General features: G+C 44.1%; 1 protein-coding gene across 2 annotated transcripts in view; it reads right to left on the bottom strand.

The window, feature by feature from the left end:
* LRRK1 (leucine rich repeat kinase 1) overlaps positions 1–25,893 on the bottom strand; it is a 118,982-nt gene that overhangs the window by 73,187 nt on the left and 19,902 nt on the right. For both annotated transcript variants that reach the window (XM_067471295.1, XM_067471296.1), the window contains exons 2-7: positions 25,414–25,569; positions 14,559–14,722; positions 8,632–8,803; positions 5,085–5,264; positions 4,841–4,992; positions 2,153–2,379 (exon numbers count right to left, since the gene is read on the bottom strand). In XM_067471295.1, coding sequence (XP_067327396.1) covers positions 2,153–2,379; positions 4,841–4,992; positions 5,085–5,264; positions 8,632–8,803; positions 14,559–14,722; positions 25,414–25,480 — 962 coding nt within the window. In that variant the 5' untranslated portion in view covers positions 25,481–25,569. The remainder of the gene's footprint in view (positions 1–2,152; positions 2,380–4,840; positions 4,993–5,084; positions 5,265–8,631; positions 8,804–14,558; positions 14,723–25,413; positions 25,570–25,893) is intronic.

Raw genomic sequence — 25,893 nt, forward strand, 5'->3', positions numbered from 1 at the left:
TATATTCTTTCATTTGCAAGTAGTGTAACCACGTCAAATTACCATTTATTTCTTTCATTTGCTGGAAGGATTTAATTTCCATAGTATTCCTCACTAGTATATCTCTATATGTTGGCCACGCTCTCCAACCCAGTAATCTTCTTTGATACGCCTCCATCGGTGAAACCCATAAAGGCGTTTTAGTATAAAAATGATTCTTGTATTTCATCCATACTCTTAATAATGATGCTCTTACCAAATGATTTCCAATTTTTTTTCCTTTTTTTCTCGATCGTACCACGTGTAGGCATGCCAGGCACTTTCAACATGTTTCACAGCAACAGCAAGAATATCCCTGTGGGCAGCAAAAATCAAACTGGATGGCCCCCACAAGGGCAACATGGAAGTCCCTGAACAGACTCAGAAGCAGAGTGGGCAGATCAAAAGACAACCTGGCAAAATGGCACAATCTAGAAGAACTCTCCACCTTGTGTGACTGTGGAGCAGAACAAACAACTCCACATCTGTATGCCTGTCCGCAATGCCTTGCCTCATGCACAGTGGAAGAACTGCTTAAAGCTATAGACAATGCGGTCGCTGTTGCCCGTTTGTCGTCTAAAATAATTTAGTCGCTTGTACTCCCACTATTTTATCAGTTTTATACTTATCTGCTCACTCCCTCTTGACGTTTCGGAGGCAAGTTAAAACGTGGCTATTCGAGCAAGCGTTTACAAATACAGAGTAATGTATTGTCGAAGGCTTTCATGGCCGAAATCACTGGGTTGTTGTAGGTTTTTTCGGGCTGTATGGCCATGGCCTAGAGGCATGTTCTAGACCCGTGATGGCGAACCTATGACTCGAGTGTCAGTACTGACATGCGTAGCCATTTCTACTGACACGCGCCCGCCAGATATTATTTGTTTATTTATTTTATGCCGTTTTAAAAAATAAATAGGAAAGAAATTATTATTTTGCAATGTTACCTAAATATTAAGGAGTTTCATATTTAAACTGAATGATAAATACTATTACTTTGCTATATTATTCAAATATTAAAATGCATTAAATTAAATGTCAAATTAAAAAATATTTAATTATTATTAATATTTAGGGAACATTGCAAAATAATATTGGTTTATTTAATTATTAAGTAAATGAATATTATTTTGCATTGTTTCCTAAATATTAAGGAGTTACATATTTAAATTAAATTAAATGATAAATAATACTTTGCTATATTACTCAAATATTTCAGAATGCCTTAAATGAAATGGTAAATTGAATTTTAATTTGACATTTAATTTAATGCATTTTAAATATTTTTAATATATGCCTTAATATATATATATGCCTTAAATGAAATGGTAAATTAAATATCAAAATATTATTTTGCAATGTTACTTTATTGTTATTGCATTATTATCGTTATTATTATTAGAAATACATTAAATAGCATATTAAATGCTAGAAATACATTTAAATTAAATTAAAAATAAATAATATTTTGTTGGGTTTTTTAAATTATATTTTTATTAAACACTCCAAAAAGGATATTATTTACATAAAGAGAGGTAGAACAACATGATAAAAGAGAAAGTGGGAATTACAATTATATATTTTTTGTTATTTAAACTAAATATTGCGAAATTATGGTTTTTTTCTTGAAGTGACACACCACCTGAATTATGCTCAGTTTTTTGGTGAATTTTGACACACCACGCTCAAAAGGTTGCCCATCACTGGTCTAGACCATGGCCATACAGCCCGAAAAAACCTACAACAACCCAAATACAGAGTAGCTAATATAGGAAATCGAATGACCTGACAATGGAATTGGACAATGCTTGAGAATAATGAGACGCTGATGATGTTGCTTTTATTGCTTTTGTAATGTCTTATACTGTTTAATGTTTTTATCGATTATGTTTTATGTATACTGATTTGTTGGAAACCGCCTTGAGTCGCCAATTGGCTGAGAAAGGCGGTATACAAATACAGTAAATAAATAAATAAATAAATATTTATGCAGCGCTTTTGACACAAAATAATAAATAACATGTTTCACACTCCCTCCCTCTCTCAAGATCATTTTAGACCCAGAACAGGACTTTTTAAATATGAAATGAATGGAAGTGGGTACCCAGAGAACAGCTACAAGAGCAAGGACACCTACTTGGTGCACATGATTTCATCCGACGAGTGCACAACAGGCAGCTCGCGCAACCGGTTCTCATTAAGGCTCAGTTTCTGGAGGTTGACCAGCCCCCAAGGGAGGGCAGAGGGCAGCGTGGCGAGGTGGTTGGTGGAGAGGTTCAGCTCGGTCACCCGGTGGGAGACATCCATCAGCCAGTCCAGATCCACCCAAGGGAGCCTCAAGCGTGACCAGTTCACCAGGAGACCCTCAAGATTGAAGCAAAAGAGAAGCCTTCAATGTGAAGCATCAACCATTTCAGTTGGAAAGCGGGTGCCTGGTTGCTGAGATAAATCACTCCAAATCAGGCATGGGCAAACTTGGGCCCTCCAGATGTTTTGAATTGCAACTCCCACAATTCTTAACAGCCAGTAGGCTGTTAGGAATTGTTGGAGTTGAATCCCAGTCAGTGCATTTAAAACTTGGATCTGTAGCCAAAGACTCAATATTTCTGAAATTTGGTTTATGTGCAGTGAGTTCTTCAGGAACTGGGTCAAAGAAGGATCCAAGCCTGATCTTTCCATTCTGGCCTAGTTTTTCCCCCCTGTACTTTGGGATTTGATGATGCAAAGTCTTTGGTATTGTTTGATTAATTACATTTCTGTAATCAATTTTTTTTTAGTCGTGTCAGGAGTGACTTGAGAAACTGCAAGTCGCTTCTGGTGTGAGAGAATTGGCCATCTGCAAGGACGTTGCCCAGGGGACGCCCAGATGATTTGATGTTTTTATCATCCTTGTGGGAGGCTTCTCTCATGTCCCCGCATGAGGAGCTGGAGCTGATAGAGGGAGCTCATCCCCCTCTCCCCGGATTTGAACCTATGACCTGTCGGTCTTCAGTCCTGCTGGCGCAGGGGTTTAACCCACTGCACCACTGGGGGCTCCACTCTGTAATCAATTGATTTGCATTGATTTTAACAATCTGTAAGCTGTCGAAGGCTTTCATGGTTGGAATCACTAAGTTCTTGTGGGTTTTTTCGGGCTATATGGCCATGTTCTAGAGGCATTTTTCCTGACGTTTCGCCTGCATCTATGGCAAGCATCCTCAGAGGTGAGGTCTGCTGGAGCTGGGAAAAAAGGGGTTTATATATCTGTGGAATGACCAGGGTGAGACAAAGGACTTTTGTCAGTTGGGCTAGGTGTGAATATTTCAACTGACCACCATGATTAGCATACAATAGGCTGACTGTGCCTGGAGCAAACTCTTTTTGAAAGGTAATTAGATGTTCCTGCCTGTTTCCTCTCTGCTGTTTTTGCTGTTGCAATTTTAGAATTTTTTAATACTGGTAGCCAGATCTTGTTCATTTTCATGGTTTCCTCCTTTCTGTTGAAATTGTCCACATGTTTGTGGATTTCAATGGCTTCTCTGTGTAGTCTGACATGGTGGTTGTGAGAGTGGTCCAGCATTTTTGTGTTCTCAAATAAAATGCTGTGTCCAGGTTGGTTCATCAGGTGCTCTGCATGGCTGACTTCTCTGGTTGAAGTAGTCTGCAGTGCCTTTCATGTTCCTTGATTCTTGTTTGGGCATTGCTGCTGCATTTGGTGGTCCCTATGTAGACTTGTCCACAGCTGCATGGTACATGGTAGACTCCTGCAGAGGTGAGAGGATCCCTCTTGTCCTTTGCTGAATGTAGCATTTGTTGGATTTTCTTAGTAGGTCTGTAGGTGGTTTGTATGTTGTGTTTCCTCATTAGTTTCCCTATGCGGTCAGTGATTCCCTTGATGTCTGGCAAGAACACTTTTCCTCGGGGTGGATCTTCATCTTTACTCTCGTGGCTTGTTCTTGGTCTTGCAGCTCTTCTGATGTCTGAGGTGGAATTCTGGTGTGTGAGAATTCTCTACGTTCTGCAAAGGACAAGAGGGATCCTCTCACCTCTGCAGGAGTCTACCGTGTACCATGCAGCTGTGGACAAGTCTACATAGGGACCACCAAACGCAGCAGCATTGCACAAACACGAATCAAGGAACATGAAAGGCACTGCAGACTACTCCAAACAGAGAAATCAGCCATAGCAGAGCACCTGATGAACCAACCTGGACACAGCATTTTATTTGAGAACACAGAAATGCTGGACCACTCTCACAACCACCATGTCAGACTACACAGAGAAGCCATTGAAATACACAAACATGTGGACAATTTCAACAGAAAGGGGGAAACCATGAAAATGAACAAAATCTGGCTACCAGTATTAAAAAATTCTAAAATTGTAGCAGCAAAAACAGCAGAGAGGAAACCGGCAGGGACATCTAATTACCTTTCAAAAAGAGTTTGCTCCAGGCACAGTCAGCCCATTGTATGCTAATCAAAGTGGTCAGTTGAAATATTCACACCTAGCCCAACTGACAAAAGTCCTTTGCCCCACCCCAGTCATTCCACAGATATATAAACCCTTTTCCCAGTTCCAACAGACCTCACCTCTGAGGATGCTTGCCATAGATGCAGGCGAAACGTCAGGAGAAATGCCTCTAGGACATGGCCATATAGCCCGAAAAAACCCACAAGAACTTAATCTGTAAGCTACTTTGAGTTTCATCGTGACTGAAAAGGCAAGAGAGAAATGAAATAAATGGCGAAACTTCACTATGGGGGGCCTTTCAGAGTCCGCACCCACTAGGAAAGATCAAGGTTTCAATCCCCCAAACGCCTTCAACATACAAAGAGACACTCACTGTTTTTGCAGGTGCACTACTCCTGGATGAGGCTGTCGTTTCCACAAAATATTGCTGCAGGAGGCGCTTGCTAGTGCCAGGGCAGTCCATCAGGACATAGGAGCAAAAGAAAGACCCATTCTCAAGCAAGAAGGTGGCAACGTCTTCATATCCTAATAAAGAACCCAGCAAAGAGATACAAGGGAGATGCCAGGAAGGTTATATTTTCAGCCGTGTGCCTTGCACGAAGCTCATGGAAACATACCTGCTTTTATGGCTGCATACAAAGGCAATCGGATCAGAGTGGGGAATTCGTTCCTCCGTACCGCATAGTTGTCGGGGTCTGCTTTGTATGTCAGGACCAGCAGCTTGACTATTTCCAGGTGGCCTTGCTGGCAGGCAATGGCGAGCACCCAGTTCAGAAGCTGCAAGATGTTGGGAGAACCTAGTCAAACAAAGGTTCATTGAATGTCATTCCATCAAAGTGACCAAAAAAGAGGGTGCAAAATACAACAAAATATCAAATCCACAGAACAGTGATGTCTTTGTTGAGTCAACTAGAAAGCCCAAAAGGCACAAGAAGAAAAGTGACCATGGGTTGTTGTAGGTTTTTTCGGGCTGTATGACCATGGTCTAGAGGCATTCTTTCCTGATGTTTCGCCTGCATCTATGGCAAGCATCCTCAGAGGCAGTGAGGTCTGTTGGAACTAGGAAAAAGGGTTTATATATCTGTGGAATGACCAGGGTGAGACAAAGGACTCTTGTCTGCTGGAGCTAGGTGTGACTGTTTCAACTGATCACCTTGATTAGCATACAATGGGCTGACTGTGCCTGGAGCAAACTTTTGTTGAGAGGTAATTAGATGTCCCTGCCTGCTTCCTCTCTGTTGTTGTGCTGTTGCAATTTTAGAGTTTTTCAATACTTTAATAATAAATAATAAACATTCACACCTAGCTCCAGCAGACAAGAGTCCTTTGTCCCACCCTGGTCATTCCACAGATATATAAACCTTTTTCCTAGTTCCAACAGACCTCACTACCTCTGAGGATGCTTGCCATAGATGCAGGCGAAACGTCAGGAGAGAATGCCTCTAGACCAGTGTTTCTCAACCTGGGGGTCGGGACACCTGGGGGGGGGGTCGCAAGGGGGTATCAAAGGGGTCGCCAAAGACAATTAGAAAACACATTATTTTCTGTTGGTCATGGGGGTTCTGTGTGGGAAGTTTGGCCCAATTCTATCATTGGTAGAGTTCAGAATGCTCTTTGATTATAGGTAAACTATAAATTCCAGCCACTACAACTCCCAAATGTCAAGGTCTATCCTCCCCAAACCACACCAGTATCCACATTTAGGCATATTGAGTATTCATGCCAATTTTGGTCCAGGTACATCAGTGCTCTCTGGATGTAGGTGAACTACAACTCCAAAACCCAAGGTCAATGCCCACCAAATCCTTCCAGTATTTTCTGTTGGTCACAGGAGTTCCGTGTGCCAAGTTTGGTTCAATTCCATTGTTGGTAGAGTTCAGAATGCTCTTTGATTGTGGGTGAACTATGAATCCCAGCAACTACAACTCCCAAATGACAAAATCAACACCACCAACCCCAACCCATCAGTATTCAAATTTGGGCATATCAGATATTTGTGCAAAATTTGGTCCAGTGAATGAAAATACATCCTGGATATCAGATTCATAACAGTAGCAAAATTACAGTAGCAATGAAAATAATGTTATGGTTGGGGGTCACCACAACATGAGGAACTGTATTAAGGGGTCATAGCATTAGGAAGGTTGAGAAACACTGGTCTAGAGGCATTCTCTCCTGACGTTTCGCCTGCATCTATGGCAAGCATCCTCAGAGGTAGTGAGGTTTGTTGGAACTAGGAAAAAAGGGTTTATATATCTGTGGAATGACCAGGGTGGGACAAAGGACTCTTGTCTGCTGGAGCTAGGTGTGAATGTTTCAACTGACCACCTTGATTAGCATACAATGGGCTGACTGTGCCTGGAGCAAACTTCTGTTGAGAGGTAATTAGATGTCCCTGCCTGCTTCCTCTCTGTTGTTGTGCTGTTGCAATTTTAGAGTTTTTAAATACTTTAATAATAAATAATAAACATTCACACCTAGCTCCAGCAGACAAGAGTCCTTTGTCCTACCCTGGTCTTTCCATAGATATATAAATCCTTTTTCCTAGTTCCAACAGACCTCACTACCTCTGAGGATGCTTGCCATAGATGCAGGCGAAACATCAGGAGAGAATGCCTCTAGACCATGGCCATACAGCCCGAAAAAACCTACAACAACCCAGTGATTCTGGCCATGAAAACCTTCGACAATACAAAAGTGACCATGTTACACCTGTTGTCAGTTAAGCTTTGGCCCTGCAGGTATGTGAGGTGTCAACTCCCACTTTGGGCACTGCAAGGAATTCTGGAGCTGAAGTCAAAAAAGCCCGAAGGACCAAAGACCGGGAACATTGGCTTCAAGGGAAACCAGAGTAGCCAAATGTCACACACAACTTTGCCAACAATGTCCCTCCCCTTTTCCCTTTGTGGTTTTTATCTCCATCTTTGCCTGCGGAAGAAACTTGCGAAGCTTCGAAGGCATGCCCAATGGATCTTGTGCTTCAGAGTTGGCCCCTAAAGCCATCATCATTTTGTGGGCTTTTGAAGAAGGGGATGAGGTGGGGGAGCATGGCTTTTCAAAGTATCCCAACACATCCCACAGTTGGGAAGTGAACAGAACTATTGTTTGCTATACTATTGTTTGCTACCATGAGATAAAGCAGAAACTGGACATGAACTGCCATCAAAGCTCTTGGTGGGATTTCCAAAATAAAAGCTTTAAAGTATGGCACCGGGATTGTGGCACAGCTGGCTGAGTGTCGGCTGCATTAAGATCACTCTGACCAAAAGGTCATGAGTTCGAAGCCAGCCCAGGTTGGAGTGGGTTTCCAACCAATTGTGTGTAGCCTGTTGTCGACCTTTGCAACCCGAAAGACAGTTGCATCCGTCAAGTAGGAAAATAAGGTACCACCTTAAAGTGTGGGGAGGCTAAATTAACTGATTTATGAGGCCATAAAGAAGACTCCAGCAAAGCATTCCAGCGGGGAAGCATGCGGGGAATGCGGAAGTGCTTCATCAGCGTCGCAGATGGACGATGAAAGCGACCTGTTAGTGTCCAGATGACTTGGACTTCAATGTCCCAGATTCTTCACTACTGGCTGGTACCTCTGAAGTCATAGTTGGAAGAGACACTCAAAGGCCATCCAGTCCAACCCCCTTCTGCCTTCATGCAGGAAAGCACAATCAAAGCACCTTGACAGATGGCCATCCAACCTCTGCTTCAAAGCCCATATGGAAGGAGCTTCCACTGGACTCCAAGGCCATCATGTTGTGATGCAGAACCTAGAAAATGTCTAGAACAGGCCTGGGCAAACTTTGGCCTTCCTCCAGGCGTTTTGGACTTCAACTCCCACAATTCCTAACAGCCTCAGGCCCTTTTCTTTCCCCCCTTAGCCACTTAAGTGGAAAGGAAAAGAAATAAAGGAAAGGGCCTGAGGCTGCTTGGAACTGTGGGAGTTGAAGTCCAAAACACCTGGAGGAAGGCCAAAGTTTGCCCAGGCCTGTTCTAGACATTTTCTAGGTTCTGCAGCACAACATGGTGGCATTCTTGGGACAGAGGCACTTGATTTCAATGTAAATCACTATTACTCGTGGTTTATATATCCACGAGAAGTCCTGGAACACATCTACCATGGGGACAGAAGCAGACAAGGAAGGAATGAGAAAAGCAAGAGACTCCACCTACCAAGGACAGAATCAAGAAGCTCTTGGGCAACCTCCTTGTGGCCAAAATAGGCTGCCACCACCGCAGGGTGGTCATCGTTGGGTTCAAGGGGCACCACCACATGTCCCTCTTTCAGCAAATACTTCACCGTCTGCAGGTCCCCAAAGGCAGCTGAAAGGCTTAAGAGGTGGCCCTGTTCGGGGAAGAGGAGAGATGAAGGAAGGCAAGCCAGAGGCGGCCCTAGGTAATTTTCAACGGTAAGCAAACAGTATCCCCCCCCCCCCCCCCCGCAACCAATCATTGATATATATTTTCTGTTCGTTGTGGGAATTCTGTGTGCCATATTTGGTTCAATTTCATCATTTGTGGAGTTCAGAATGCTCTTTGATTTTAGGTGAACTATACATCCCACTAACTACAACTCGCATATGTCAAGGTCTATTTCCCTCCAAAAGCGCCTCAAGAGCGCCCATGGGCAAAATCAACTATACTGCGAATGCTTACTTTGCGTAATGGGTTGAGCCGCCCCTGGGCACAGCACAGGAGTCCAAAGAAAGTGAAAAGAACGGAATTCAATCACTGACAAGAGCTTCTCCCTTCATCCGCCTCATCTAAGAGTTGGTGTAAGGTGATGCTACTTCTATGACCAAATCATACAATATGTCAAGTGTGATTGGTCTTCTTAGAAAATCACAGTGGTGGAAACAGGATCCAAAAGACCTACCAGAAGTAAACAAACTCTTGAGGAACTATCTGAAAGCTCCCACTCCTTGCAAGGACAACTGGTTTAGAATGTCTTCAGTGGAAAATCCCATGGTGGAAACTTCCCAGGCAACTCCCTTCTAGAATGAGTAATTCCAATGAATAAATCACACCGCTGAAACATTTGCTCTCTGCTTGATATTCCAAAGCAATCAAGTGAATCAGTGTTGTGACTCAGTTTGATTCTGAGTCTGAAACTGTGCCCTGTGGGTCTTGTGAGCCAGAGTTCCCTGATGAAGAGGATGATGGGATTCAGATTTCTGTTGTGCCTGCTTCAGACAGTGCAGCAGGGGAAACATCAAGTCAGTTCTCAAGGGAAAAGAATGTCAGTGGGATAGATAACAGCCAGGTGGAGTTGTCTTTGCCTCCCCAGCCTTCCCATGGTGATCTAGTCCAGATGGACCAAGATAAAGAAAGCCTTGAAGATAGTGAAATAATGAGCAGGCAAGAATGCTTAGAAGTAAGGGTCTGAAGGAGTTCTCGCTTAGCTGGTAAGCAAGAAGCCAAGTCGGCCAAGGGTCATTGCAATGCGTTCATGATTGCAAAGGGTATTTAGCCTTCTGGCTGACAAGCGGGAGTTGTCAGTTCAATGTGGCTCTTTCCATTCAAAATTCCATGGATTAACTTTGGCTTTAAGCAGCACGCTTTTGGCTTCCTGAATCTGGGATTTTGGGTCTTGTGTTTCACTGTTTTACCATGGACTCTTGTTTGAAGCCTAAGGATTTGAAGCCTAAGGATGTTTATGCCTCTGGATTTTGGGAACTGTGTTTTTGCATTTAAGCCTATGTCCTGCTTATGGAACTTTTGCATTTCTTATTCTATGTTTTGACTTTGCTTTTTTCTCAATAAACTACAAAATCTTCAGCTCTGGTGTGGTGGTGTTTGGGAGTAAGGTGAAACTACCCTGAGTTGCAACAATCAGCAACATCACTTGAACTCGGGTGTAATGATGTTCCAGGATGAAAAAGAGATACTCTTGATTCATGATCATGGTTTGAGGAGACCTAAGTTCTAGGCTTGGGCAATCCATGGTTCTAAATGGTTCTAAAGTACTTACAAAACTAAAGTTCTGGTGGTGAAAATTTCAGAACTCTAACAAAAATCTCAAAATTTCATAATAAATGGCAGTTCCTAATTGGTTCTGTCATTAAAATCACCAATAATGAAATAATAATTAAATTTTGAAAGTTTTGTTAGAGTTCTGAAATTTTCACCACCAGAACTTTAGTTTTGTAAGTACTTTAGAACCATTTAGTAAGTACTTTAGAACCATTTAGTTCAAAGAAAGGGCCTTTGCTGTGCCATGGAAGAAACTAAAGGCCTCTCAAAGTGTAAAACAAACAAGGAAAGCGATGAATAAAAGCAGTCGATCATAAACGCTGCAGAGAGTCAAACGCTGCAATACAGAAAACCTAAGAAAACCAGCAACAACAACAGACCGAAAAGCCCTACAGTTTTAGGCAATTGAACCTTTAAAAATACATGTAGGGAGAATAAAAACATCTGCACCCAGCACCAAAAAGGTATGTACTTGGTGATAATCTATGGAGAGCCAAAGGGACACATTGCCTCCCATCAAAGTCCCGTTTTTTTGGGTTTTTTGTCGTGTCAGGAGTGACTTGAGAAACTGCAAGTCGCTTCTGGTGTGAGAGAATTGGCCGTCTGCAAGAACGTTGCCCAGGGACACCCAGATGTTTTGATGTTTTTATCATCCTTGTGGGAGGCTTCTCTCATGTCCCCGCATGAGGAGCTGGAGCTGATAGAGGGAGCTCATCCGCCTCTCCTCGGATTCGAACCTGCGACCTGTCGGTCTTCAGTCCTGCCGGCACAGGGGTTGAACCCACTGCGCCACCGGGGGCTCCTGTGGAGCATGAGCACACCCCTTAAACAGGTTGCAGGGACCCCTGCTTGCCCTAAACGTGTGTATGTATTCCTTTGCTTCATTTATACTGCATTTTTAGTATTATACATGGATAATAAATTGTTTCACAACACACTGTAAGACAATGACTTTTGTTTCTGGGTTATAAATGTCATTTCCTAATTGGTTCTATCATAAAAACATGGGGAAAGTTTATTACACTTCAAAAACTTTGTGTTTGTGTCTGCACAAAAGGTTAAAAATGGCAACCACAAAAAACAAAGCTTCAGGAGCAGAACAACCACTTTCCAAGTCGGGACTGCACAATTAAGGAGGAAATAACACTTTCAAACCAGGAATATAACATTTTTCTAATTTGGTTACATTGTGTAATTGTACTGCCTAGCTTATATTTAGATTGATATCTGGTTGTCAGCTCCCAAGTTATAAATGAAGCAGAATATATAAATACATGCCATCGTCATTGTCTGTTCTTCCTCTGTGAGTGGACATGTGCACAATTTAAACTGTAAACTTTTGGCAAGGCCGGCTGTTTTTTGTTGTTGTTTTACTCGTAAAGTAAATTATCAAACCGTTACACAAACAAACAGCAACAACAGGAAGAGTGGCTTACGAATAACATCAAAACAAGACGTTAAACAGTTTAAGAGAATGACATAGTAATGCAGCAACCATGAGTTGAAACAGATTGAAAAGGATAAAAAGTGCAAAAACTAGGTAAATCAGTGCTTAGAACAGCATTTCTCAACCTGGGGGTCGGGACCCTGAAGGGGTCACGAGGGGGTTGTCAGAGGGGTCATCAAAGACCATCAGCAAACACATATTTCTGATGGTCTTAGCTTGGTCCAGATCCATCATTGTTTGGGTTCACAGTGCTCTCTGGATGTAGGTAGACTACAACTCCAAAACTCAAGGTCAATGCCCACCCAACCCTTCTTGTGTTTTCTGTTGGTCATGGGAGTTCTGTGTGCCAAGTTTGGTTCAGTTCCATTGTTGGTGGAGTTCAGAATGTTCTTTGATTGTAGGTGAACTATAAATCCCAGCAACTACTACTCCCAAATGTCAAGGTCTATTTCCCCCAACTCCATCTATGTTCACATTTGGGCATATTGAGAATTTGTGCCAAGTTTGCTCCTGATCCATTATTGTTTGAGTCCACAGCGCTCTCTGGATGTAGGTGAACTACAACTCCAAAACTCAAGGTCAATGCCCACCAAACATCTTGCTGCTTTTGCATAAAACTTCACTGAGCTCAAAGATGGTGGGAGACACGATGGCTGTAGACATCTTTCCTTGGCAAGGAGACGGAGGCGTTTTCTGTTGGTCATGGGAGTTCTGTGTGCCAAGTTTGGTTCAATTCCATTGTTGGTGGAGTTCAGAATGCTCTTTGATTGTAGGTGAACTAAAAATCCTAGCAACTACAACTCCCAAAAGACAAAATCAATCCCACCAGTATTCAAATTTGGGCGTATTTGGTGTTTGTGCCTAATTTGGTCCAGTGAATACATCCTTCATATCAGATATTTCCATGACAATTCATAACAGGAGCAAAATGACAGTTATGAAGCAGCATCGAAAGTAGTGTTCTGGTTGGGGGTCACCACAACATGAGGAACTGTATTAAGGGGTTGCGGCATGAGGAAGGGAGAGAACCACTGGTTTAGAGATTAATTAATAAAGCCCAAAGGCCTTGATGGATGATCAACTTTTCACTTGGTTCCCAAAGGAAATGACTGTTGGTGCCAGACTTCAGATCACTTCTTGTTGTTGTTGCTGTCGCTACTGTTTTTGGTATTTCTATGCAGCCCATGGAAAAATCTAGGACAAAAAACTAGACCCAGTACTCTCAGAAGTACCTGCCATAGGTAGGTAGGTAGAGAGATAGGGAGATAGGAATAGGGAGGGAGAGAGGGAGAGATGGGGATAGATAGATATATATAGGGGGTAGGGATAGAAACAGATAGGTTGATATACAGAGATAGATAGATCAGTGTTTCTCAACCTGGGGGTCGGGACCCCTGGGGGGGTCGCAAGGGGGTGTCAGAGGGGTCACCAAAGACCATCAGAAAATACAGTATTACAATTGGTCATGGGGGTTCTATGTGGGAAGTTTGGCCCGATTCTATTGTTGGTGTGCTTCAGAATGCTCTTTGATTGTAGGTGAGCTATAAATTCCAGCAACTACAACTCCCAAATGTCAAGGTCTATTTCCCCCAAACTCCACTAGTGTTCACATTTGGCCATTTGAGTATTCATGTTAAGAATTGTATTTACACTACGATTCAAAACAATACCAAAATGAAGAGAGATATTGACAATCTGGAATGTGTCCAGAGGAGGGCGACTAAATTGATCAAGGGTTTGGAGAACAAGCCCTATGAGGAGCGGCTAAAGGAGCTGGGCACGTTTAGCCTGAAGAGGAGAAGGCTGAGAAGAGACATGATAGCCATGTATAAATATGTGAGAGGAAGCCACAGGGAGGAGGGAGCAAGCTTGTTTTCTGCTTCCCTGAAAACTAGGACACGGAACAATGGCTTCAAACTACAAGAAAGTAGATTCCATCTGAACATGAGGAAGAACTTCCTGACTGTGAAAGCTGTTCAGCAGTGGAACTCTCTGCCCCGGAGTGTGGTGGATGCTTTTAAACAGAGGCTGGATGGCCATCTGTCGGGGGTGCTTTGAATGCAATATTCCTGCTTCTTAGCAGGGGGTTGGACTGGATGGCCCATGAGGATTCTATGACAGTTAGGAAGTAGCAATGAAAATAATGTTATGGTTGGGGGTCACCACAACATAAGGAACTGCATTAAGGGTTCTCAGCATTAGGAAGGTCGAGAAACTCTGAGATAGATAGATAGATAGATAGATAGATAGATAGATAGATAGGCAGATAGAGATATGGAAATGGTGCTCCATCCGGAGCAGAAGGCAAATCACTGCCACATTGTGCTGCAACCAATCAGACCCAGATAGCTGTCTAGCTGCCCTATTTTGCAATCCCTGAAGTTCCCAGGCTGTTTACAAAGGTATTCCCATTCATAATGAATGACAACAGAGGAAGGTGTGCTGCAAGGATAGCTCTATCTTGGGAGCATCACCGTTGGTATTTCAGCTGTCAGGCATGATCAGAGACCACCACAACATTATGAAACTGATGGGGGTGGGTGGGAGAGTTGGACTGCAAATTCCAGCAACCTTTAACAAGGGTAAAGAATGCATGGAGTTGCTTCTCAGGGTAAGGCATCATTCTGCCTTTCTTTCTCTTCTTTCGGTGGACAGTGAATGCCCAGCCTTCATGCCTTACCTTTTCCACGTGTGAGATGCTCTCTTGGCAGGCCGCTTTAACCAACTCTTGGGCCTTCCCAAATTCTCCACTTCTGTAGGCATTCTGAATGGCGTCTGTTATGGGACACTGATCCGCAGAGAGATCGCCGGCTGAAGACTGCCTGACACCCATGCTTGTGGTTGCTGCATGCAGAAAGAAGCAGGGAGAATGTGATAAACTGATATGCGGTATCAAGGCTAGAAAAGGAATTTGGAAATTAAAAGATTTTAGGAAAATATGGGGGAAATCTATAGAATATGCAAAGGGCAAGGGAGCAAACCTGCAGTAGAAACAATGGTGTTTTGAAAATAATATATTACTCAGTCCTTGTGGGTTTTTTCGGGCTATATGGCCATGTTCTAGAGGCATTTCTCCTGACGTTTCGCCTGCATCTATGGCAAGCATCCTCAGACCTCACAAGGACTGAGTGATTCCAGCCATGAAAGCCTTCGACAATAATATATTAAATGGCTGGGTCCAGCTTTATCCCTCCAGACCTTGCCAGAGTAGTCTGCTCTGGCCAAAAGAGAAAATGATGAGAGACGGGGAACTGCAACACCTCCACTGACATAGTTATGTGTCCTTAAATGGATCTTTGATGCCACTATAATAATAATAATAATAATACTTTATTTGTACCCCGCTACCATCTCCCCAAGGGACTCGATGTGGCTTACATGAGGCCGAGCCCACAATACATCAGCAAAAACAACAACAGTAATACAAAACAATAAAATGAAACTCATAAACAAAAAACAAGCAGTAAATATTAACAATAGTACAACAACGCTTAAAAACCTATGGCTAGGCCAAATGTAATAATTAAAATTTCTTAAAAATAATGCTGAGCATGACCAGGTGAAATATATAACTAGGATAGAATTTCGGAGAGGAAAGGGGTGTGCAGACAATCCTAGATCATTGATAAAGTGCATTTAGGGACATATTGCTGGGAGTTTCTTATTCTGGGAAGGCACACTGGAACAACCATGTTTTCAGGCTCCTTCTAAAGACTGCCAGAGTTGGGGCATGCCTGATGTCCTTGGGGAGTGAGTTCCAGAGTCGAGGGGCCACCACCGAAAACGCCCTCTCCCTCGTCCCCACCAATCGCGTTTGCGATGGAGGTGGGAGCACGAGCAGGGCCTCTCCAGATGATCGAAGAGATCGCGTGGGTTCGTATACAGAAATGCGACCATGAAGGTAGGCGGGTCCCAAACCGTTTAGGGCTTTGTAGGTAAGAACCTGCACCTTGAATTGGGACCGGAAAATGAACGGCAGCCAGTGGAGCTCCTTAAACAGGAGGGTTGACCGCTCCCTGTAAGAAGCCCCAGTTAACAACCTGGCAGCCGCCCATTGAACCAATTGAAATTTCCAGGCTGTTTTCAAGGGCAGCCCCATGTAGAGTGCATTACAGTAGTCCAATCTGGAGGTGACTAAGGCATGGACCACCCTGGCCAGATCTGCTTTCATGAGGTATGGTCGCAGTTGGCGCACAAGTCTTAATTGTGCAAAGGCCCTCCCGGCCACCGCCGACACCTGAGCTTCAAACGTCAGTGATGAGTCCAGGAGGACGCCCAGACTGCGGACCTGTGACTTCAGGGGGAGTCCAACACAGGTTGCCACCCTATACCCCGATCCGGTTTACGATCTACCAGGAGGACCTCTGTCTTGTCGGGATTGATCTTCAACTTGTTCGTCCTCATCCAGACAGCCACAGCGGTCAGGAACTCGTCCAGCACTAAAAATCACAAAAGCCATTGCACAATAGCAAGGAGTCTGTGCGTGCCTCTGTGTGTGCCTTCAAGTCACCTGTGATTTCCAGTGGGGTTTCTTAGGCAAGGACAATGCAGAGGTGTTATTACATGGGCAAACTTCAGCCTTCCCTCCAGGTGTTTTGGACTTTGACACCCACAATTCCTAACAGCCTTTGGCCCCTTCCTTTCCCCGCTTAGCTGCTTAAGCAGAAAAGGAAAGGGAAAAGGAAAGAGAAAGGGGCTGAAACTGTTAGGAATGGTGGGAGCTGAAGACTAAAACACCCGGCGGACCCAAGTTTGCCCATGCCTGCCTTAGGCTGTTTGGGCCCAAGCAAGGAGTGGTCTGGCACTCAGCCCATAGCCTTTCCGTGCAAAAAGCAGCATTGGGATCAATCTGTGCTTGTCAGTAAATACCCCTGAAATGCACTGCTTAGATCACTAGGAGTCTGAGTGACTCTCCTGCGTTAATTATTCAAATCGGAGCTCAAGTCACCAAGACATCGGAGACGGCTCCAGGGATTCGCATCATGGAGTTGCAAAGGCATCAATAATCCCTGTGGGATCCTGGAGAATGTGCGAAGGGCAAGAGGAGAGGGGGTTTGGCTAGGAGGAGTGGAAGACAAAGCCCTTGCTCACTCACAAAAGACCGCAACACCCAGAGAATCCAGGCACGGTGCAGTGTCAGGCAAAATAAGCTGGGGAGGACTCTGCAAAGGACCGAGGACCTCTCCAAAGTGATGACAGACCTTGAGCGTCCACTGTTATGAGCAACCGATGGTGTCCCAAAGTCCAGGGCAGACCCACTGGCCATGCAAGTCCAGTCCTCCAACAGCACTAGGCAGCGGCTGGGCAAGAAGGCGCCAACAAAGTAACCCCAACAGATGGCCAACCAGCCTTAAAAATCCCCAGAGAAGGAAATTCATAAGGAACAGGCCGCTATAAGTGTCCTTTCCCACAGCCTTCATCTGCAGGATCTTGGTAACCCATTAGTTGGGGGTTCTGGAAGCCTGGAAATATGAACGTTGCAGACCACATTCATTTATTAACAACCATAAATCTGGATCCCCATTGTTTGGAGATTTCAAATGCAGTTCATGATCTTGTAACGACCGAATACAAGGGGTATTTTTAAAGTAAGCGTGCGTCGTGTACCAGCCATGCCTTGGGAACAACTGTGCTCAGTTTCCGCTCTGTAGCTAACCTGTACGGTTCTGTTCTGTGCTTTAAAAATATTTAAGACTCTCAACTCACCCGCTGCATGTGAGGTTCGCTCAGTGATACGGTTTTTGTCAGCAAGGAACCTGCCTGCTGCAGAAATTCATCGACAGATTTGTGAAGTGTACGGTGATACTGTTATGAGTGAAAGCAAAGTGCGTAAGTGGGTACGACAATTCAAAGATGGCCATGACAACGTCCATGATGAGGACTGCTCCGGTCGCCCTTCTTTGATTACAGACGATTTGGTTATCGGAGCAGGCGGCAAGTTTTTATGAAGAGGGTATTTTAAAATTGGTTCAGAGGTATGATAAGTGTTTGAACAAACTTGGTAACTATGTCGAAAAATAGAGTGAAGTATGTACTTTCTGAAAATAAATTTACTTTTTTGAAATAAACTTTCGTTGTGTACTTATGTTCAAACGGACCTTACTTAAAAAATACCCCTCGTAGAATGCCAGATGATAAGATCTTATTTTGGGTCAAAGTCAGTCAACATCTTCATCCCCTTGTTGTCCTCATAATATCTCTATCCTTGCAAACCACACTCAGAGCTCAAAGTCTGCAGAACCCCAATGGCAACCCATCGCTCTGTAATCTGGATGTGGCCACTGTCAGCCTCTTTCTCGCTAGACCTCTGTGCTGAATGGTAGAATCTGGAGAACAGGTGGACACAGGATTTAGGCTTATAGAACCTACAGGTTAGAAGCTTTCCCTATCTGGAGATGCCTTTCCAACACACTCTGTCCTGATCCACTCACAAATTCTCTATTTCCCTGAAAGCACAAGTTAGCAGATCAGCCACTCTATGTTTTAGCATTACCAAAGGAAGTCAGTATTTATTATCAGCTATTAAAGTAGGAGCCCCCGGTGGCGCAGTGGGTTAAACCCCTGTGCCAGTAGGACTAAAGACCGACAGGTCGCAGGTTCGAATCCAGGGAGAGGCGGATGAGCTCCCTCTGTCAGCTCCAGCTCCTCATACGGGGACATGAGAGAAGCCTCTCACAAGGATGATAAAAACATCAAAATCATCCTGGCGTCCCCTGGGCAACGTCCTTGCAGACAGCCAATTCTCTCACACCAGAAGCGACTTGCAGTTTCTCAAGTTGCTCCTGACACGACCAAAAAAAAAAGCTATTAAAGTTTTTAACGCCAAGACAGTTGCTGTATGCTCAACACCTAAGATAGACCAGCACCAATCACAGTTCTTGAGTGCCCTCTTCCAGTTCCCTTGATGTGTCCTATCCTTATCTTGCTGTTAGAACCTGGGAAAATCCTCCCAATCAACGAGAGCTTGATGGTAGACCCTTAAATATTGGCTTACGGTCAGGCTGGGCTCAGGTCTGATTCACCATCTGGTCCAGGATGATAACACTAGCAACTGGTTCAAGCTGGTTAATAATAATAATAATAATAATAATAATAATAATAATCCAACACAATCTAGAGCAGAAGAGAAACCGGCAAAAGAAGGCTCTCCATGGACAATTCCTGGGAAAAATTGAGAGCCAATTTGACAAAGAAAAAACATGGCTGTGGCTCACAAATGGGACTCTGAAAAAGGAGACAGAGGTCCTGATTCTGGCAGCCCAAGAACAAGCCATTTGAACTAATGCCATCAAAGGCAGAATTGAAAAGTCGACAACAGATCCCAAATGTAGACTCTGCAAGGAAGCCGATGAAACAATAGATCCCATCCTCAACTGCTGCAAGATGATCGTGCAGACAGACTACAAGCAAAGGCACAACACCGTTGCTCAGATGATTCATTGGAACTTGTGCCACAAACACCATCTGCCTGCCTGCGACAAAGAACTGGTGGGATCACAAGCTGGAAAAAGTTACAGAGAATGAACACGCCAAACTCCTCTGGGACTTCCGAATTCAGACAGACAGAGTTCTGGAGCACAACACTCCTGACCTCACAATCGTTTTAAAAACAAAGTATGGATCGTCAATGTCGCAATCCCAGGTGACAGCAGGATTGCAGAGAAACAACTGGAAAAGCTGACACGATATGAGGATTTAAAGATCGAACAGCAAAGACTGTCACAAACCAGTCAAGGTGATCGGCACACTGGGTGCAGTGCCTAAAGACCTTGGCCTGCACTTAAACACAATCAGCGTTGACAAAATTACCATCTGCCAGTTGCAGAAGCTTAGTGGGATCTGCACACATTATTTGCTGATACATCACACAGTCCTAGACACTTGGGAAGTGTCCGAAGTGTGATCCAAATCAACTGCCAGCAGAGTGTTTGCTGTGGACTCATTTTGTTGTGTTTCTAATAATAATAATAATAATAATAATAATAATAAGAAGAAGAAGAAGAAGAAGAAGAAGAAGTTGAAGGAACCTCTAGTTCAAGGACCTTCTGCCTTCATGCACTAAAGCACAATCAAAGCACCCCCAGCAGATGCCTATCGAGCCTCAACAACAACAACAACAACAACAGAGTTAGAAGAGACTGCATGGGACATCTAGTCCAACCCCCTTCCTCCTTCATGCAGCAAAAGCACAATCAAAACACCCATGACAGATGGGCATCTAACTTCAATATTAATGATAATAATAGAGTTGGAAGAGACCCCCCCCATGAGCCATCTAGTCCAACCCTCTTCTGCCTTCATGCAGCAAAAGCACAATCAAAGCACCCCCAACAGATGGCCATCCAGCGTCAACAACTGAAATAATAATTATTCTCGCCTAGAAGTAGTATTTCAAGCTTTAATGCTCACTCTGCTTTTAACCTACTTTCTGCAGAACCAAACAACCCAACACCAATTGCACAGATCTGACAAACAACAGCAACGAACTGCAACCATGAAACATAATTATGAAAATAGACAACCAGAGATAAAAATCTGGAAGAGATGCTCTTCAGCAAAACATGTAATGCGTACATTCAAAAACACGTTTTCAACGAAAAAATATTTCAATAAACAAGGATGCGAGTGGACAGGATAACACACGTCATGGTTTCTTTTACAGGCAAAGGGAATGCACTAGGTTCTTGTGGGGTTTTTTGGGCTATAGAGCCATGTTCTAGAGGCATTTCTCCTGACGTTTCGCCTGCATCTATGGCAAGCATCCTCAGAGGTAGTGAGGGAATGCAAATTCATTAAGGCACCGTAAAACAGGAATCACGATAAGCTGCACAATGCAACTCTCACATCCTTTATGGTTGAGACAAAACGACGTTTTGCTTTCAAATATTTTGACATCTGCAAATGGCAGAAGCGTGACTTTTGTGGGTTCAGAATAAGCAACCTGAAAAGTTACAAAGCAGACGACAACGTTGATGCAGAGCATGAGGCTGCTTGAAAAATCAATGAAATGAAACTGTTCTAATAAAGGATAACAAGAGAATGGCAAGGAATAGGGTTGTCCATACGCGATAATATCCACGAAAACGCCAGAACTCACCTTGCTGTCATTATTCAGAAACGTGGCTCCAAACACCTCAAATCATCTGAATTTCAACTCAGTGTGGAGGCAACACAATCCACACGCTCAGAAACCAGAAAGGCAGTTAACTCCTTAAGTGCTGCAGGGATTGCACTTGCACATTGGGATGTGTTCGTTACAGAGCGGATCCCTTTTCACTTGGGGGTGAAAACAAAGGCTCTTCAAGGGTCTGAGGGCTTTCTTTCAAAGGAAAGCCAAGGTAACTAAAAGCAGAGGCAAGAGAGGAGGTAAGTATTGTCGAAGGCTTTCATGGCTGGAATCACTAGGTTCTTGTGGGTTTTTTCGGGCTATAGAGCCATGTTCTAGAGGCATTTCTCCTGACGTTTCGCCTGCATCTATGGCAAGCATCCTCAGAGGTAGTGATATATTTATACTACCTCTGAGGATGCTTGCCATAGATGCAGGCGAAACGTCAGGAGAAATGCCTCTAGAACATGGCCCTCTAGCCCAAAAAAACCCACAAGAACCTAGAGGAGGTAAGGCTTCCAATATAGAATCACAGAATTGGAAGAGAGCTCATGGGCCATCCAGTCCAACCCCCTGCCAAGAAGCAGGAATATTGCATTCAAAGCACCCCTGACAGATGGCCATCCAGCCTCTGTTTAAAAGCCTCCAAAGAAGGAGCCCCCACCACACTCCGGGGCAGAGAGTTCCAATGCTGAACAGCTCTCACAGTCAGGAAGTTCTTCCTCATGTTCAGATGGAATCTCCTTTCTTGTAGTTTGAAGCCATTGTTCCGTGTCCTAGTCTCCAGGGAAGCTGAAAACAAGCTTGCTCCCTCCTCCCTGTGGCTTCCTCTCACATATGTATACATGGCTATCATATCTCCTCTCAGCCTTCTCTTCTTCAGGCTAAAAATGCCCAGCTCCTTAAGCCGCTCCTCATAGGGCTTGTTGTGCAGACCCTTGATCATTTTAGTCGCCCTCCTCTGGACACATTCCAGTTTGTCAATATCTCTCTTCAATTGTGGTGCCCAGAATTGGACACAATATTCCAGGTGTGGTCTAACCAAAGTGGAATTGAGGGGTAGCATGACTTCCCTAGATCTAGATACTATGCTCCTATTGATGCAGGCCAAAATCCCATTGGCTTTTTTTGCCGCCACATGACATTGTTGGCTCATGTTTAACTTGCAAGAGAGGAAGCCATCATGGGGCAGGGGTTTTTAAGCTCTGCAGACCAGGATTCAGTTCCCTGTTCAGCCATGGAAGTGCTTTGGATGATTTTGGGCAGATCATACTCTCTCACTGTCTCCAGGAAGGCAATGACAAACCTTTTGGACAAATCCTTAGGGTTGGCGCAATTCAGGAATGGCTACGGTGCATGACAACAACCAAGATGCAACCGTTACATTGGGCATGCACTCCAGAGATGTCTCAAAGCGGGCTCCGCAATGGACTTCAAAGTGCTTTGGAATTGTGATCCGCCTCAGAAGAATGCCCACACCTGGCTTCCACCTGACAACACTGTCATAGAATCATAGAATCTAAGAGTTGGAAGAGACCTCATGGGCCATCCAGTCCAACCCCCTGCCAAGAAGCAGGAACATCGCATTCAAATAACCCCCGACAGATGGCCATCCAGCCTCTGTTTAAAAGCTTCCAAAGAAGGAGCCTCCACCACACTCCGGGGCAGAGAGTTCCACTGCTGAACGGCTCTCACAGTCAGGAAGTTCTTCCTCATGTTCAGATGGAATCTCCTCTCTTGTAGTTTGAAGCCATTGTTCCGCGTCCTAGTCTCCAGGGAAGCAGAAAACAAGCTTGCTCCCTCCTCCCTGTGGCTTCCTCTCACATATTTATACATGGCTATCATATCCCCTCTCAGCCTTCTCTTCTTCAGGCAAAACATGCCCAGCTCCTTAAGCCGTTCCTCATAGGGCTTGTTCTCCAGACCTTTTATCATTTTAGTCTGGAGAAGCCTTGGAGTCTTCATCCAAAAAGACAATGAAGAAGTTGTGTGCCCATCTGTGTTGGGAGCCCCACTCCTTGCTTTGCTTCACCAGAGCATTGAATCCCAGCAGAAACCTCCCTGGTCCTTTTGAACCCAACAGCCCCAACTGTGCCCTATCCTGCCTTCGCTCCCTCTGACTCCCATCAAGTCTAAAACCAAGGCAATGGAAACAGAAGTGACTCAACTTTGGACCAAAAGCTCTGTGCATTGTTCTCTGGCTTCCGTCCATACAGCTCCAGCGCTTGCAAAGCGCCTCTTCACCACCATAGCTGTTTTTCTCACTCTCAAAGAGTCTTCATGAAACATGCATAAGGAAAACAACCTCCCTCCTCTTCAACACTATCTTTAATGTCACATTTCCAAAAAATAATAATAAATAAGACTGTCTAAACAAAGGTAAGAGTGGATCAAAGCCATGCAAAAAGCGGCAGCAGTAGATGATGAAGGCAATGCCTGGCTGCCTGAAGTAAATTGCATCCGGAATCAATAGGGATCACAAACACCCAGCTTTTTGTCTTCCTTCCAAATATCTGCAGCCTGGCTCAAGAGCAGTACGTGTGAAAAAGATCTTGGAGTCCTCGTGGACAGCAAGTTAAACATGAGCCAACAATGTCATGTGGCGGCAAAAAAAGCCAATGGGATTTTGGCCTGCATCAATAGGAGCATAGTGTCTAGATCTAGGGAAGTCATGCTACCCCTCTTTTCCACCTTGGTTAGACCACATCTGGAATATTGTGTCCAGTTTTGGGCACCACAATTGAAGAGAGATATTGACAAGCTGGAATGTGTGCCCAGGCATGGAGCCGGAGGGGGGGGGGTTAAGGGGCTTCAGCCCCCCCCCCCCCAAATTCTCATGGTGGTTCGCGAAAAGGCCTTCCTGGTGCATTATTTAAACTGTTAAGTTTATTCATATCATGATCTGATCACCATACTCAATATATCCCATATGCATGGGGGTATTGGGGTAACGATACAAAAGGTTTGCTAGGCTAGACGCTCTTTCACTCAGACTCAACCCCCTCAAACTCAGCCCCCCCCCGAAACCCCCCCTGAAATTTTTTTAGCCCCCCCCCCCCCCCCGAAATAAAATCCTGGCTACGGGCCTGTGTCCAGAGGTGGGCGACTAAGATGATCAAGGGTCTGGAGAACAAGCCCTATGAAGAGCGGCTTAAAGAACTGGGCATGTTAAGCCTGACGAAGAGAAGGCTGAGAGGAGACATGATAGCAATGTATAAATATGTGAGAGGAGGTCACAGGGATGAGGGAGCAAGCTTGTTTTCTGCTTCCCTGGAGACTAGGACACGGAACAATGGTTTCAAACTACAAGAAAGGAGATTCCATCTGAACATGAGGAAGAACTTCCTGACTGTGAGAGCTGTTCAGCAGTGGAACTCTCTGCCCCGGAGTGTGGTGGAGGCTCCTTCTTTGGAGGCTTTTAAACAGAGGCTGGGTGGCCATCTGTCAGGGGTGATTTGAATGCAATATTCCCGCTTCTTGGCAGAATAGGGTTGGACTGGATGGCCCATGAGGTCTCTTCCAACTCTTTGATTCTATGATCTCTCTCTCCCTCTCTCTCTCTGTATCTATCTTAAAGACTCAATTAAGAATCAATTAGCTATAACTCAATTAGCTTCCTTATATCTTAATCAGTATCTCAATTGTTCTTACAATGGTTTTTTCAGAGTTACCTGCCTAACCAACAGCACATCTGAAGCTTTCTTTCTGTACTGAAGGAGACAGGGGAGATTCCAAAATGGAGATCTCAACCCCTGGAAAAAGGGCGGTCTCTAAACCCAAAGAGATACTTTCTAAACCAATAGCTGCAAAAGGGGCCTGCAGGCTGGCTTTCTAGCCTCTAATGCTGTTAACTTTCAGAGTGCAGCTAAGATTGTAGCAACCCTGGGGATATGCAAAAGAATGCTATCCCATGCAACTAAAAGGTAATGCAAACTATGCTCCTTGAAGACGGAACAGATCCCTTCCTGGATAAGAGTCCAGGTATGCTACTCACACCGACCCATGGATAAGTCATGTTTTTAGACTAATTTATGTACTAAATTTCCCTAGTGTACTCACAAATATATGAAGAAATTACAATTACCCAATACCTGCTATTAAAAGGCTGATTTCCTAACAACATACTATTAAAAGTAATTTAGTAATTTCCTTTTTCAAAAAGAATACGTTTTCATCAAATAACAATCAGGTGACCCTCTGAAAAAGCAGCATTTTAGGAATAATGAGTTAATATTACTCATTAATCAAAAATATGTATTTTTAAGCCATGGATATCTTTACAATGACTCCATCCCAGAGCAATGGGCCCATGTGTCCACAAAGGTTTTGTCTTCCATGATTTTTAGTCACGGTCAGTGTGTGCTCCGAGTTGTGCCTTTGGCAAAAGAGAATCTGTGTCAGAAGGAGCCTAATGTGATGCTGGATTTACCTTCTGTAGCTGCCATGTTGCTCTCGCTCTCAGCATCGGAGTCCTCTGTTCCCACGCACCAGTACATCCTGGACTCTTTTCGGGGGGTTTCGGGGTCTCAGCCTTCTGGTGCATTTAATATCCCAAAGTAGATCCACGACTCCAAAGAGAATGGTTCTATGCAAAGAAAAAAAGAAGGGGGACAGAGGAATACTTGAATGAGTCCCACCAGCCACTCAGGGATTACAAAACAACCCACTGGGGCGTAACATGGCACATAACTGAATACGTGATGCCACACCCCATATGTAGTTTTCTTTCGCCACTTTAATACCTGGGACGTACTCTGTTTCTGTCCATTTACAGGTGCCTTTCTTCTTGACTCAGTGAGGGGAAAAAGAATTTCCTTTCTACATCCCTTTATTGCCTTGTACTGTTGCAGTTTCCCTCTTAAATTGGCTGGGGCTTTCTTGTGAGCTGTTAAACCTTTGTGCTTTATAG

The sequence above is a fragment of the Anolis sagrei genome, chromosome 9 (genome assembly GCF_037176765.1).
Source record: "Anolis sagrei isolate rAnoSag1 chromosome 9, rAnoSag1.mat, whole genome shotgun sequence".
NCBI classification, from domain to species: domain Eukaryota; kingdom Metazoa; phylum Chordata; class Lepidosauria; order Squamata; family Dactyloidae; genus Anolis; species Anolis sagrei.